This window comes from Passer montanus, unplaced genomic scaffold, assembly GCF_014805655.1.
Source record: "Passer montanus isolate IOZ18808 unplaced genomic scaffold, ASM1480565v1 scaffold1, whole genome shotgun sequence".
Classification (NCBI taxonomy): domain Eukaryota; kingdom Metazoa; phylum Chordata; class Aves; order Passeriformes; family Passeridae; genus Passer; species Passer montanus.
This window is the reverse complement of record NW_024356504.1, coordinates 18,023,067-18,039,895: the sequence shown is the minus strand read 5'-3', so window position 1 is coordinate 18,039,895 and position 16,829 is coordinate 18,023,067. Positions and strand designations below refer to the sequence as shown.

At 42.8% G+C, this 16,829-nt stretch overlaps 1 protein-coding gene across 1 annotated transcript in view; it reads right to left on the bottom strand.

The window, feature by feature from the left end:
• PDIA5 (protein disulfide isomerase family A member 5) overlaps positions 1 to 16,611 on the bottom strand; it is an 86,095-nt gene extending 69,484 nt beyond the window's left edge. The window contains exons 1-3 of the mRNA XM_039702105.1: positions 16,579 to 16,611; positions 15,855 to 15,981; positions 12,820 to 12,907 (exon numbers count right to left, since the gene is read on the bottom strand). Coding sequence (XP_039558039.1) covers positions 12,820 to 12,907; positions 15,855 to 15,981; positions 16,579 to 16,611 — 248 coding nt within the window. The remainder of the gene's footprint in view (positions 1 to 12,819; positions 12,908 to 15,854; positions 15,982 to 16,578) is intronic.
• Between the last annotated feature and the right edge of the window lie 218 nt (positions 16,612 to 16,829).

Below are 16,829 nucleotides of genomic sequence, written 5' to 3'. Positions count from 1 at the left end.
GGTAAAGGGTCCTCATGGCCTAGCAGCTCTCCTGAACAGGGCAGGAGTGAAGCCATAAGGAGACTTCAAGCTGAAGTGAATAAGAAGTTGGTCAAAGATCTGGGGAGATGAGCAAAACAGAAAAGAGGATGATTCACATTGACAAGGCTGTTCTCTGCATTGACAAACAGCAAGATTAAACAGCTCGGAAACTTGTTCCCAGCAGAGGACAACTTGTACCTTTTACGCAGATAAATCAATTTAGAAAATGAAAACACTGAAAACCCATCAAGTTTAAACTGATTAGAGACAACAAGATGCAAGGCTTGCAAGAGCCCCACCAAATTAAGTGTGCTGCCAGCACTGGTGCTAATTCTCCCAATCTTCTCCAGCTGCCTTTCTACAAATGTGAAGAACAACAAACACCAAGTTCACAGTGAGCTGCAAGTGAGAATGCACCTTAGTGGAAACTTCCCAAATGCCTCTGGAAATAAGGAGGAATGTGCCATGGACACATGCAGCAAAATCAGAATACTATGCTGAATACAGAAATGAGCATTTTAAGGATAAAACCACCACACCAGGAAGGAGCACTTGTAATCTCAATTGAACAGAAGTGTATTTATCTGAAGTGTCTTACTGAATTCATGTCAGTTTTGCATTTTCACATTACTGTAACCCATAAACACTTTCTTTGCTTCCCTGGGAAGCTGGAGATCTGAGCTTGACAACTGAATAAGGTGGACACGTCTCCTTGTTACAAAACTAGACTATGGAACAAATGTCCTGGCTTTGGAATTATGCCAAAACACCATGATTGCCACACGAAGCTCATACAAAAAACCTGCAGTAACACCAAACCCATGGGTAAGAAACATTCTGTCTTCTCTCCCCTGCAGTTCTCCAATGGTCTAAACCTAAATGACTCGAAAGTCAAGGAATGTCCAGAGAAGACACCAGTTTCAGATCATCCCTTTGTCTTACCCTGTACAGATTCAGAGGCACAGAGAAGGTCTTGTGGCCCTGCTGCAGTTAACTACAGTCAGCTCACACAGCACTCAGCATTTGTAAATGCTCTTCTAGACACTCCCAAACGTTTCCAGTGTGCAGGTGCACCCGTGGCTACCTCAGCTTTGCCAAGACAAATGTTAGGTGCTTGATGTCAACAAGTGTAATGCTGAAACCTCAGCAACAGGGTCTGTGAAACCCCAAGATGTGCAGACAATTGTTCTTGTATCACAGAGGACTAAACTGGGTACCAAGAGAATCCTGTACCTGTTCTACCACCTATTTGGTGCAACCAACCATGTGGGGAAGAAAGTGTAATTTTCCCCTACGTGTCATTTAGAGATCTGAATGAATACTAATATTCTGAAAGGTTTATAGTGAAAAAAAGCTACAAAGCATTATTACTGATCTATACCTGTGGGTATGCAACTAGCAACTCCTACCACTTCAATTCCTAGCAATTCATTTTCTGTTAGCATGAGATTCTATTAAAAAAAAAGAAAGATAAGAATAGCTATTTGACTGGATCTAAGTGTGTCCTGCTTTCAGAATTTCTCCATTTGCAGAGATTCACACAGCTGCCTGAATGCACAGCCATTATCACAGGAAAGAAAGCAGCAGTTTGCTAGAGTATGTCTCCTACCATTTAGTGGGCAGATTCTCTGCACCACCGCATTGAGAATTAAGCCTGTTTATGCAAGCTATCTGCACTGATGCATGGGATAGAAGAGGAGCAAATTCCAAGAATAGGAAACCTCTAAATATGTATCAGTAATTTTTTCATGCATCAGTGCAGATTTTTGCACATGCCAGACCCACCAGCTCAGATGCTATGCTAACAATTATTCAGAAAAAGCAGAAAAGGAGATGTACAGAAATGGCAGAGATGGACCCTTCTGCCTTCACTTAGAGACAAAACCTGCAAAGAGCAACCTGCTCTGATATCACGTGGTAATGACCATTATTCTTAATAAGAGTAAATATCAACACAGATGCAGCCTGCTCGAAGATTTGTCTCTTTTGAATCTCAGCCAACAGCCTCTCTCTGAAGATGAGCTCCTCAACTCTCACATGGGAGAGGGTAATTAGGACTCCAGTTCTTGCAATTTAATTATATCACTTGAAGAGGCAGCGTAAGAGTTTGTTATAATGACTAAAAGTAAAAAAAAAGGCAACAAAAACAGGAAATAAAAAGGAAAAAAACAAAACAACAACAAAAACCCCAAAAAACCCCCAAAAAACCAAAACAACAAACCACAACCTAAGAAGCCAGAAACTACCCTCAAAATAAGCACTCTAGCAACCCAGGCCAAGCCACTCAAGGCAAAGGCACCAGGCTCAGGGAATACTGGCCTGAGGATGAGGTCAGTAATGTGTCCCCAGCAGCCATCCTTGGCTGCCTCTTGCCATTTCTGTCCAGAGCAATTTGAAGCCTGGCAGGTCCCTGCTGTGCTACTGCCAAAGGGACCCTTGTAGAAAAGAGTTATCCAGCATTATCTCCCTGGAAAATCAACCTATTTGCAATACCAATTGCAATACCACAAGGACCTGTCCAGCAGCTGTCTGTGTGGTAATAAGGTCAAACCTTAGTGGCACAATGGCACAGCTTCCTCCTACTCCCACAGGCATGTTCTCCACTCTTCCCCTTCCACAAAACCAAACCAGGGCTTCAAAATGTGCCTTTGCTGGAGAAGTGAAGACATACAACAGCTTGGTAAAAAGAAAAATGAAATGAGCGATCCAAGCTGACCTAAGCAAGAAATGTACATAACAACAAAGGTGGTGTGCACTGCAAAGATCGCGTGCACACTTCATCCCTCTCCATTCCCATCCCCATCTCCTCCACCAGGACACATTTCTGTCACTGGGGGTTACGATGGAGCTGGCAGGAAGCCCAACTGGAGCACTCCCTGTAAACCTCTGGGGTCCCTTGTCAGAGTAAGCAAGCATGAATAATCCCTTAGCACAGGCAGGCAGCTGTTACCAGGGCAGGAGGGTGGCAAGGGACTCCTGAAGGAGATCTGGCCTCCTTTGGCTCACCACCAGTGCAGCCAGCTCCTGAAGGGGACATTTCACAGCCCTTCCATAGGAGTGGCACAAGATGCTCTGCCTGTCCAGGACTGCCCACAGGTCTGGACACTCATGGCCATAAGGATGGAGAAGCAGGGAGAAATGCTGATGGCAGTCCCCAGTGGCAGGAGGAGCAACACAGAAAAAGGCTTTTGCAGCAATGTGTCAAGGTAATTTGGAGAGAGAAAGAAGATAAAAGCTAGACAGAAGGAACACAAAATAAGACCCAGGAGTTTTGCTGCAGTTAACTCCACAGTTTCTGAATGTAAAAAAAGTCCAAGATGGACGGATCCCAAGTAAAAAATGGTGCATGGAGGTAGAAGTGCAAAACCCCCTCCTTGGGGAAAATTCAAATATTGACCAAAGGAACAGGGTAAGACCAAAAAGCTAGACAGAAGGAACACAAAATAAGACCCAGGAGTTTTGCTGCAGTTAAGTCCACATAGTTTCTAAATGTAAAACAAGTCCAAGATGGATGGATCCCAAGTAAAAAATGGTGCACAGAGGTGGAAGTGCAAAACTCCCTCCTTGGGGCAAATTCAAATATTGACCAAAGGAACATGGTAAGACCATACATCCTCAGCACCATTCTCTTTCATGAGCACAAATATCACCTTTTGCAGCTTCCTAATTATTTCCCTTACTATGCAATGCTGCCCATTGGCCTCTCATGAAGACAGGAAAACAGCCCCACAACCACATCTCTGGGGAGGAAGGATTTGGAACGACTGTCAAATCCCCTCTTCAGCAATGACAAAAATGCCATCCCAAAACAGTCATGTCTCCAGCTGCCAATGTAACAGGAGAGTGTGAACATGCTGTGTGGCCACATCACTCCCATGACACTGCCCTGGCATCCCTTAACACTTTTCAATGCAGAGTGCACCCAGCTTTCTTTTTCACCCATACCTTGAGGGTTTCCAGGCACAAGAAAAGTCATTAATAAAAATGCTGACAGAACCAATTCAAGTAACCAGGACAGTAAATGTGCGTGCACAAAAACCATCTCATTCCTCTATCAGCATATGATGCAACCACATGGAACCCACAGACCTCACAATTTCTAAACAGATTTTCTCTTTCATCTGTACATCTCACCATCTGAAACAGGGCTCAACAATCCACATACATGATGCTTCAGCAGTCCCTTATATCACAGCCTGTAGACTCTAATGCAATGGAGGCCCTGTTGTATGTGTGACTGTACAAACACTGTCACTGTCCCAACAGCTGGAAGAGACAAAACTGAGCAGGTAAGGAGAAAGAGCAGGCTCCAAGAGCAAAGGGATACAGCAAAGCAGAAGCAAGACTGCCTATAAAGCAAGTCTTCCAATGCTGGAAAAGCTTTGGAAGGTACCAGTCAAAGCTGTCATCTTGTCACCAGCATGTTCTCTCATTCTTGTCTCTGTTGTTCAGGTGCTCTCATTCTTTTATGTTATAGTGAAAACCATCACAGAGAACTCCAGTTATAACTTCAGGGAAGTTCAACTGCGATTTCAATCCAGCTATCAGAAGTGAATTATCAAACAGGGTTTCCCAGCTCAATGCACAGTATCTGCAATACCCTCTGGCTACCTTCCACAGAATACACTCTCCAGACAACAGACTGACGAACATCCTGGGAAAGCATGGAGTTGAGATGCTGCCAAATTGAGCTTGTGACCCCAAAAAGGCAGCAAAAGAAGTGTTAGCAGCAAAAATTTCCTGAAGCCTCCTAAAAGTATGAAACACATTTGCACTTGCAAACCTAATCTGAAGGATAAGTCATTAACAGTCACTTGTAGTTAGATGTGCTCCTACAAGGTTTTGAAATAAAAAAGGAAATTCTTTAGCCACTGTTGGGGACAATACGGGAATTCGACTTACACGTTGTCTTATTAATTCCACCCTCCAACAAAGACTGTGTTGTGGGATCCATTTACAATATAGCAGTTTGTGTACTTTACTGATCAAGCAAAACCAGATGGATTGTAGCAAAACTCTCCTCTTCTCAGACTGCAGGCATTGCCTGCCTCCCCATCATCCTCACTTCTCCCTCCCATCCGGGGCCAGCAGCTGCCACAACTACTGCTGCTAACAGTATGCCACATTTGTAAGGCTCCTCATATTCTATAATGATCCCACACCTTCCTGTATCACTCTCTCAAGACTGATCTGAAATCAGAAACAAAAAAAAAAAAATCCTAGGGGAAAAAATCACTTCTCAAACCATCAAGCTGGCTTGCACTTCTCCAAAGAGCTGGATGGTAATGGCTTACACCTACTTGAACAGAAAATCCATACTCAGCCATCAGTGCAGAAAGGCACTTAGATACTCTGCTCCTGAGTGGGGTTTAAGGACCTGCAGGCACCAAAATAGGAACAGAACCAGGAGAAATGGATGCAGAAGTAATGAGCACAGGAAGCTTAAACACAAGATTTGTCTTGGAAAAAAAACCAATGTTTTGCACCCATTCTGGGTTCCTGATGGAAATTATCTTCTAGAACAAGTTGCAATAGCAACAGGTTTCCACAGCACAGAACAAATGAACCAGGCAAACAGTGCGGCACATGAAAAGCTTGAATCTTTTAAGGGATGGGGGAGTGTGAAAGCCAAAACCAGAAAACGTACTGCTGGAAAGAATTAAAGATAAGGATTAGCAGATGAACAGGACAGAGCTTCATGTGAAATCAGGGCCTGATTTTACCCCCTAGAATGCAGCAAAAATCCCCACTTCAAGGGGGGATTGCAATCACCTTGCAGATGACTGCAGCCTTCTGCTCCAAACGCTGCCCTGGAACGTGCCAGGAATGCAAACAGCATAATCCATGTGCTGTGGAGACCCAGCACCACTTGTCACCCAATACGAACGACTCCCTGTGCCCATTAGTCAATTAGAGAGGCCAGGGATCTAGAGGAATAAGATTAAAAAGAAGTATTTTTTGAAAATTAAAACCCATGAGATTAATTCTTACTGCAAGCAAGAGCAAGCCAAAAAGCAGAAGGAGAACGAAGACAAAGAGGTAACACATATCATCATATCGTCAAGCTAAAACAATTAAAGGAAAAAATTATAAGCTCCAGCCCCTGCAGAAAGTCAAGAAGTTATAATGAAGAGTACTTCCCATGGAAATGTAAATTAGCAAGAGGCGCTTGGCAGCCCACATACCTGCACAGAAATAAGGTAAACACATTCACAAGAGCTACCAAAGGTTTTGTAGGAACTTCCTACACCAAACATTCCAAAACCATCAAACACTCAAATTCTTTGCAAAGCAGCAGCTTCCCTCATCCCACAACATGGCAGAGGGGAACACTGCCCTAACCTGGGATACCAGATGACTACTACCCTGGCTTTGAGTTGACAGGAATCTAAGAACCTAAAATGCAGGTTTTCAACATGTCACCCACAGGCACAGAGATGGTGCAGCCCTTTGTACACCCATTTATGACCTTTAGGTGCACCATGGGCCTGGAGAGTAAGGATGCTAGAGGATGTTTTAATTGAATTACTGGGTGCAGAAAAACAGAGGTGACTTCTTTTACACTAAATCTGAGCTTGCTTACTCTTCATTTTGGTCTGAAAAGCAGCAATACTGAAGATTTGGTTAATGAGCGACTCTAGGCAAAAACCCTTGGAATACTCAAGTTTAGGATGAAACAGACGAGCTCAGGCTCATACACCCAACCACTACTGTGGATTTAGTTAATTGCTCTGTGTTTCTGAATTAATGCAATACACCAGACTGGATGGGTTTAAGTTACAAACTGAGAGCTTACTTAAAAAAAGAGTTTTTTCAGATTCCTGCATGGTCACCCTTACAGTAAAATAAAAAGGCTTTAATGTGAATGAGCATTAACCACACAGACAGGTTATGACAGAGACAGGAGGATGGCATCGAAAATCTATGCTGTAAATGCAGTTTGCCCTTATAAATGGCACTCAGACAAGGACCACACTGGCAGTATAACTCATTTGGAAAATGTTCCTGAGGGACACCTGCCTTACTTCCTCTGGACCAGCTGCAAACAGAGCTCCTGCTACCTCCCTCAGGCTGGCACTATGAGCCACCCTCTCCTGAGCTGCCCTTCAACTTCAAGGCTACTGTAGGAAAATGCAGAAATCCCAGACACCATAAATTGCTTAGATGGAAAGGGCTGTACCAGGGCAAGAGCAGCATTCCTTCTTTCTTTTTTTCTCTCTCTATCAGGTCTGGTCAGTTTTATTTGCAATTTCAAAGCTTTTTATCAGCTTTAAAATTCAGCCACAAGGACGAAAGATGAGTAGACTTATTCTCCTAAATAAATCCTACTTCTGAGTCGCTTTACAGGATGAAGGTAAAAAACTAGAGAGCAAAATTACTCTAACACCATCTGTACTGCCAGCCTTATTTCTGAAATTTCTCTCTGCTATGTCAAGGCATTAAACACATTCATTTATAACTGTGTGAATAGGTAAAGCCTTTCTGTATCTAAGCATCAGGAAATGAGAAAATTGGGAAAACCTCTATCTAAAAGACAGCAAAAGAGGGATATTAGGGAAAACCCCAGAAAAGACAAATACTCTTTAGATTTTGGCTCTCTTGTGAAGCAGCATGTTTAGCTGTGTAGGTTTGAATGTATTGCTTTGCCAGCCAAATCACAGTCCCACCTTTACGCTAAGTGTCATGGGACTGCTACAATAACAAGTAATTATTGGGGATGGGGACTACAAGAATGATGCTCATGGCACACAAAAGGGACTAAAAGATGACACACAAAAGCAGAAAAAGTGGGATTAAAACCAAACAAAAATTAGTCAGACATTTTAACCAGATGGCATTTCCTCTTCCTAGCAGTCTGATGTGCTAAAGCCAAGCACACGCGCTATGACAGCAGATGGAAATCACACAGCTTTGTTTATGTTTGGGACCTACAGCAAAGGGAGCCATGCAAGTTTGAGCAGAGAATAATTACCCAGAGCCAAAGAAATTGGTGTTTTTTTAAAAAATACCAATCCACAGGAGTTATAGTCAATAAAAACATGAAACAATTCAGTAACTGGAAAACCCAGGAGAGGAGTGTTCCCTAAATCATATTCATGATGGAGAGAGCTACTTTCAAGCTCTTCAAAGCTGCACCTGACCATAATGTGCTTAACAACCTGCCAAACACATTTTCGTCTTGTCAACAAAGCCATTTTACTTCTTTTCCACGTCACCCAAACTAGTTACACTTTTCCAAGTAACATCAGTCCTAGGCCATACTGTGGTCTATCACAAAACTCACTTAAGAAGGCTAGAGAATAACTTTGTAATGACTATTCTTCAAAACCACACCTCAGGACATTGCAAACTGAGAGTAGAGCTTTGTCTGCTTCAAATACAAGCAGTAACAACTTTGCCTTTCACTCAAAGGGTAATTCCATTTTACTGTGTTCCCAGGCACATCACTTTGTACCTTTGACTTGTCACCATAAGGATTCGACAGGAGTTCTATTTCTTACAAAACTCCTCTTTTACTTGACCACATCAGTACTTACCTCCAGTTGTACCAGGACTTAAAAAATTGAGGTTTTGGGAGATCAGGGGGATGCAGAGGCTCTGCAGCACAAACCCCAACCAGAGCTAGCAGCAGCCAGTCTCTGAGACAGAAAATATCAAGTCATTTTGTGCTTTTTTTGCAGATATCCTAAGCTTTCAACTCCCTGTGATGCCCTTCAATATTCCAAATTTCTATCAGCCTACAACTAAAAAATAATTCAATAAACAGCCCAACTTCCTGATTTCTTACATGCCCATTCCAATTTCACCTGAATGCCCTACAGAGCACCCATTCATGCTGCTGCAGCATTTTTCCTTTCAAAGTTCTCCACACTCTTTATAAACATTGACTAATGAATCAGGCAATATTTACCCAGTTGCCTGGAAAACAGATACACCTTTTGTAAGTGCAGAAAGTAACAAGAAGTGACTCATTAGCAGAGTGAGGAACAAAAGCTGTGACTCCCAGCTCCCATTAACATGGCATGTCCCCAGACACCAGCCCCAGAACATTTGTTCCCAAGGTGCCTGCTCCATCTCTCTGGAACACTGAAGATTGAGCAGCCTGCAGTGCTGTGCTCCATCCCCAATACCATGCATCTCATCAGGCATAATTAGTTCAGTATTCTCTTGTCTCTCACACCACCATTCATTCAACGTCAAACGCCTCAGCAAAGACTTCCTAATTAAAACATGTAAAGGCTAAAATAAAACATATTTTTGTCACATCAGTGCTGGGTCTTTCATTCACAACTGAAACAGCTTCACGTTTAACAGTGTACAGAGCCACTATGCTATCTCAGCACACAGCAGCAAACAGTGACCACTTCAATGCTGGGAGCAGCTCTCGAGCTGCCCCTTCATCTCTAGGAGGAGACGTGGATCTGCCTGCAGGAACGGACTGAGCTCTCGGGAACAAGGACCTTATCTACAGTGCCACATGCAGGGGGGTCACACTCCAGCACGGCACTTGGCACAAGTGAACCCAGCTGTGCAGGAAAGGCAGGCGTGTGGCATTTCCAGCCCTACACTTCCCAAGGCCCAGCACGCTGGGGATCTCTGCTACCCTGCCTCCAAGTGACAAAGTAAGTGGCAACCTCCTTTACTGAACACTGTCTCAGCAAGAAGCCAAGTATTTCCCCACATCATGCTGAAAAACTGACTTCCCTCTCTCCCCGAGACCACTCAACCTGGAACTGAAAGCTCAAAGCTAATCCCTGCTTTAAACCACAGACACAACAGAAGCCAAGGCCAAGGAGCACGGTTTCCATGCAGACCAGCATTCAGGAAGTCCTGAACGCCACAATCCCAGCCACAAACCTGCACACTCCCCTCCACCACATCAAATACAGAACATGCTGCTGAGATTTAGCAATCCACACTGATCTCTGCAGAATGTTCTTGCCTTCTCTTGAAAATGAGGGGAAGGAGAATGACAAGTAACAAAAAAAGCACCGTCAGTGAAGAAAGAGGAAAGAAAAGGCTGCCATCATCGCCACAGGGAAGCAGAAGCACAAACCACAACTCTGCATGTATGCCAGCCCTGCCAACGCTTGGATCCGAAGGCAAAGAAGCCCAGTACAGCGGGATGTGAAGAGCAAAGCCAAAATTTCCCGCTAAATATTGCTGCCAAACAAGACATTTCTTGTCAGTATTTGTAAAACAAATTGAGCCTGTGCTGTAAATATCCCTGCATCTGTGTGCTGTTTGTTTCAGCATGGAGACTTGCAAATAAGCCTCCCAGCATATTTGCTGCAGGAGAATGGCTTGAGCCACTCGGGTGGGACTCAGCTGTCCAGGCCCTACAACTGGCCCCCCATGACCTGGGGCAGACAGCACTACTGCAGCCTCTGGTATTGTCACTGCAGCAAGGTGGGCACGGTGGTGCAGCCGCCTGTACACAATTTTTTTAAAAGCAATAAGCAAAGGAAAAAACCTTTCATGAAAAAGGAATTGTTTAAAAGTTACCTCAACACTACCAGATTGATTTCAGAATGCTTCAAAAGTTTAGCAAGCAAATCAACCACAAAACTTGGTTTAAGCTCAAACTATTTGTTTAGGTCTTCTTTTTGCATCCACCAAGACCTCTTTTACTACAAGCCAGTCTTCCAGCTCACCTTGCCCTATGAAACAAGTTCACAGACCCTGTTATGGTTATCCCTTAGCTGGAGTGATAGAAGGGATAGACATCCATCTCTGAAAAATGCCCAGCTATTTTTTCCAGGTTCTTCCTAAACAAGGCATGAAACACAGCTCTGCTTTACCCTCAAAGAGAGAATTACACCTATTGCCGTGTTACAACATCCTGGTCACTGCCTGCCACTCGGGAAGTGCTAATCTGATTGTAGCATTACTGTTGTCAAAGAAAATGTTGGCAACCTATCAATCTATTCTCAGTCTCCCAATCCCTTACAGCATGACTTTCACCACGGTGCTTCACTGTCTGAGATTAACTCACCTTTCAACATTTCCCCTCATGGTGAGAGGAAAGGCACTGCAAGTACCAAGCTTCTTATGAAAAGTATTAAAGCATGGGAGAGACTTGAAAATACATTTTTTTGCAAGTAGCTTCCATAACAAAATTTGGTCTAGATGTCAACATTTGGAAAATGAGACTATATTAGGGGATTTAATTAATTAAAGTTTATTTTACAGAAAAAAAAATACATTTCCCTCCCCATCACCACTACTTACAAACTCGGGAATGGAGACTGACCTGTTGAACTAAGTACCAAAACTTCCCTGGATTTCAAACTGAAGTCCCAAACACCAAATCTTTCGTTCTCCAACCCAGAACTAAAATAAATCCTGAAGAGAGTTCTTGTTTAGTTATATTACAGCAGCATTTTAAAGGACCAGCTGAACAGCCTTTGTATATACAGCATTTGTATATACCACATACACACACACAGAGTAAACAGTAAGACCCCCAACAGAGAGGTAGCCTAAAACAAAAGACAGGAAAAGGTGGCAAGCAGTTCATAACCAGAAACTGAAGCTGATTAGAAACTGAGGCTAAGAGGCTGGCTCAGTGTCCTATTTGCTAGCCCTCATTGTTGACAACAAAAAATTACTTATCAGTGCTTTTGTTAGAAATGAAGTCTGGTTTTCATGGATTTCAGAGGTATGCCAGATCTTCTCACAACCTTCACCTTGTCAGAGTCAATACAATCTATCCACTGGCTTTTCAGCAGGTGGCAAGTGGTGCAGGCTTCACTGACCTCTGAGGAACAGCCCTGCTTTCTGCCAGCAGATGACTTGGAGCTCTGTCCCCACCAGTTGGGCAGAGATGAAAGTGTGTGTGCAGGTGGATGAGCCCAGCAGAATGCAAACAGAAGGCAGAGGCAGAGGCCTCCACAGGAGATACATGCCTGGTGGCAGGGGGGGAGCAGGGCAGGTTAATAATCAGAAACTCACGTTAACTTCCAATTTCCCAGTGACTTAGTCTGGGTCACTGTTTGATGGATGAGGGTCAGTTTCAAAAGTGTAATTTTAAGGGAGCCACGATGTGCCGAGCTGAGTTACATTTGTGCACAGTGTACAATCTGTTCATACCATGGCAATCCACCCAAACACACAGGTAGGCGGCAAAGGTCTCAGAGCTGCAGAGGCAGTACAATACACAAGCTAAAACCACAAGCAAACTGTTATTGAGTTGAACCACAGCGGAGATTTTCACATCTGCAAACCAGAAAGTACACACCTGTTCATTCCTCCCCACACACACAACCACTTACAAAAACAAGTTTCTCTGCCTTCACATTAAAAATTGCCAGAACTTATGCCAGCACAGAAGAAGGTCTTTAAAAGAAAGCACATTTTATTGAGAAACACAAATGGGTAGATGCTTTAAAACCAAGCAAACAGCCTTACTGCTCACACAACACTTGCTGTCAGAGCAGAATTACAGTGCCCTCCAGCTGAGGCACAACATGTGAGATTCCTCCTCCCCTGGCTTGTGGAAAAAAAGCTTGCACCCTGTGTGTCCTCTATGAAAGGCAGTGTTAGCTGGGGTCTCAGCTTCAGGCTGAAAAACATGCTGTCAGAGAAGTAACAACAGCCATAAGGAAAAAATTATTCCCCTCCACTCGTCAAAGGAAGAGAAGATGGTAAGATATAAGCTCCCTATAGAAGAAACTACACAGAATTATGTGGGTCCACTTAAAGGCAAAAAGTTTCAGAGCCATCAAAAAAGCTAAGTTAGCAATAAAAGCCAAAAGGGGAAAGGGACAATAAGAAGGAAAAGAGTGCAACACATACCCACAGTCTATCCAGCCTATAGTGCCTCGTCCTTTCACCTCCTGGGCCACGCTGGACAGTAATCTGAGTGAGCTTTCAGCAGCAGTGGCTGGAAGACAAAACAAAATAACAAAACTAAATTAATTGCAGCATTACCACTCTACACACAACAACACATTGTAGCATTTCTATGCTCCAAAGCACCCCAAGAACATTTTGTCTCGTTTGAAGAATGAGTAACAGGGATCAGTAAAATCTTTTGTAAACTAGAAGGAAAGCTGTCTGCAGCTGAAGCTGGGGGGCTCCTTCCCTCTACCCCCTTAAACAAGACACTGAAATTGGTATTTCCAGCCACACTCGCTGAGCTGCATTTACAGAGCTATACTGTGTCCTCTCCTGCAGCTTCCATCCCAACACTGCCTTCTTCCATGTGCCTGGGCATGAACCAGTTTGTACCACAGCCTGCTAATTAGAGCAATCTCATTTAGGACTTTCATCAGCTGTAAGGGCAAATCATTCAGCATCTCTGCCTCCCTAATTCTACCCCAGCCATACACAGAAAATAACAGACTTTATCCTCATAATAACCCTGGGAGATACCCAAACCAACAGTCATGAGCAGTACCCAGAAAAGGTCCTTCCAAGTACTGGCTGTTTTATAAATATCCAACAGAGATTTTTATAATGCCATGCCACATGTGTAGGTTTTGCAAATCACTACCATTCCAAAAGAGTCTTATAAATGGTATTAAAAATAAACAGAAGAGAGAAAAATATAACAGTACAAATCAGTATCCATTCCCCCCAAAAAAAATCTAAGAGGAACTGTTTCCTTCCTCAATAAACAGAAAATAGAAACCCAGAGCCACTTCCAGATCTCCACAACTACTTCAAGTAACTGAATGTAAGAATGGCAATATTGGGACAGACAGAATACTTTTGTAGACCAATATCTTGTCTCCAGCATTTGAGACAAGAGAGGGCCTGTAGATGTCAGAGTAGACAAGCAGAGCCAGCATGCAGGATAACCCATCAAACAACCCCTAAACCTTCACTATTTTTGCTTCAACAAACTCCAGAGCCAGAAACAACCTCTTTGTATTTGACAGACTTTGCTTGGGCCTGATGCGATCAGAGACACCAACCCACACATGTCAGCTCTCCAGAAACTCTCATACCCCAATACCCAGAACATGCAACTGCCACCCCTCACCAACACAGGGACTTAGACAACTGGGGGAATTCTTTGCATGTACTCAGAATGGAGCAGTTTCACAAATGCACTTTTAAAAATAAGCCTTCAGCTTGTCCCAGAAGAGTCAGCAGCTGAGTACCTCTGGTAGACCCCCAGCTGGCTGGGAGAACTAAATATCTCCCACAAATTATGACACCTCCCAAAATCAATGAATTTTCTGATTGCAATAGAAAGTGACATCTAGTGCTGCTCAGCTGGGAAGTAAAGCCTTTGTTCCAGCAGTATGGCCAGCCAACACCTCATCACAGCTGGGGATGTATATCTGGGATTGAAATTACACCTCCAAATTCCCATCTCTTTTTTCCCCTCCCCTCTTTCTGGGTGACTGCTGGGAAAGAGATTTCTAATTGTGCAAAGATCACTGTTCCAGGAAGAAACATTAATTCCACAGTCAGCTCTGCATGCAATGCTTTAGACTGCTAAAACCAACCAATTAAATAACAAAAACAGAAAAAAAGAAATCTCCATAACATGGCTTTTGAACAATGCCCATAGGGCAACATTTATTAGATGAGTGTCACAGCTGAAGTGTTCTAGTTGTGCTGCTAAAAATGAAAGCAACCACCACTTAAAATATTAAGCGTAAAAAGAAAATTTTCCCTTTAAGAAGCTGAATAATACAGACGTCTTTTTATCTAAAGTGTTCCTTTCAAAAATCAAAAAGCATTAGAAACTCTTTTATGATTTTCACTTTGAACCTGTTACTACAAAACCATTTGGCCAAGTTCAAGTGCTCAAAGTTCCCCACTATAGCAAAACAGAAGTATTTTAATAAAAAAACAAGCCATGTATATAATTTTAACTGTTTCAGAATAAGCATATCTTTAGGAAATAAAGTTAATTACTCCAGCACACATCCTTGTCTGCAAAATTCTCTAATACTGGGGGGCAGAGGGAGGAGGACATTGGTCACCATATGCTGCTCCACTTTGATACACTATGAACCCAGAGCAATGCTACCATCACTGTGCTTAACTGACAGAAGACCTTTGCAACAGAAAAGGTCAGAAAAGGAGGACCCAACACCCAAACAAGGCATTATCTCGTCCCGTCTGCCTACAGGAAAAAGAAGGAAGCAGCAAAAACAATACAGCATGAAGAAAAATCATCTTAATTACACATTTTACTTCTTGCTGTCCAATGACTTACACACTGACAAAAGCATTCTGCACTTGTGTATAGAGGTTAAAGATAATTTCCTCATTTTACATGGTGTTACACAAAACACCCCCACCAAAAAAAACAAGGCAAGAAAGGAGAAAAGGTACAGCAGGAGCAGAACAGAGCAAAGGAAGAGCAAACAGATTAGTAACAGCCAGAAAGGTGAGCCTGAATGACAGAGGAACCAACAAAAAGATTCAAGGGGACAGGTGGCATAATGTGAAATGAGTCATTTTCCATCTTACACAACAGTTCTTTTTTATTTTTATATTTTTTTAATTAAAGCTGACAGACAACCATGGGACACTCAAAACTGTCAGAAGCAAAGATGGATTGATTTCAGTACTGTAAGTATTCATTACGCCTTTCAGTGTCACCAGGAAATCAAAACTTGCAAACTACTGTGATAAACACCCCAGAAAGCTCTCATTACAAGGGACCCGGTTCTGGAGACAAAGCCAGAATAAAGTACATTTTTGCCAATTTGACAATTAGAAGGCCGAATTAAGATGACTCCAATCTTGAAACATCAGGAACCTCTGAATTAAAACAAAGGACACCAGTCCTTGCAGTCACACAGAAGCCCCTTGGTACACACCTTGCTGGGCACAAAGAGCTGGAACATCAAAACAAGACTTACCAGATTTGGAATACAGCACCAGTACGTTATTCCGTGTCCTGAGAAGCTTCTTAAAATCCTTGTGATCACTTATTTTCTCTATGAGTGGAGACACCTTCAATGAGTACACGAATGCTGGCAAGAATGCCTAGGGAAACAGAGAGCCAAAAACATCAGTCACAAATACAAAGACAACCTGCTTTTGCAAATCGCCATCGTGTTTTTTTATAATCTTGAGACATGCTGCCTTAAATAGACTATCACATTGGTTTGATCAGCAAAACCAAAAGAAAAATGCCAGGCACGTGATTTATTGAAACTGGGTCGATACATTCCTAACAAGCACCCTTACATGGAAAAATGAACACAACATCAAGAAATATGGTTTTACTTAAGATGTCACCCCCTTTAAAAGTTTGCTCCCAAGTCAGATAATCAGGTAACAATTCTATGTAAATTTAATATACTTTACCAAGAGAAGGAGCAAAATGCCACTTTGAGAGCACCCCTGTCCCTACATCCCTGAATATGCTACAAACTCAATCCAGAATTTTGCTACCCTACAGAAGACAGCCATTAATTTAAAATAACCCACACTGACAGGGAGCAGATGTAGGAAATGAGACCAGAAAATGCAAGTAATCCAGCATCCACATTAGAGCACTAGGCACAACCCTCTCCCACCCACCCTTCCAAAGTGGAGCAGGGCTCATGTTTCCCAGTGCCCACACCGTGTCACACTCACAGCAGTGCCTTGTTCAGCTTCCACTGGCCACATGGAAGACACAGCATTTAATCTCTCTGCATCTCAGCTCTGGATCTATGCAAACAAGTTTGTTTTTCCACTGCATCTTTTACTCTATTTAAATCACAACAGTTCCAGAGCAGAGTGACTGTCATGAAGTAAAACTCATATCAAATTATGACCATAACCTCAGCTGGCCTTTACTGCTTATTCTTACTGCAAATTCTTCAATAATAATAATATTATAATAA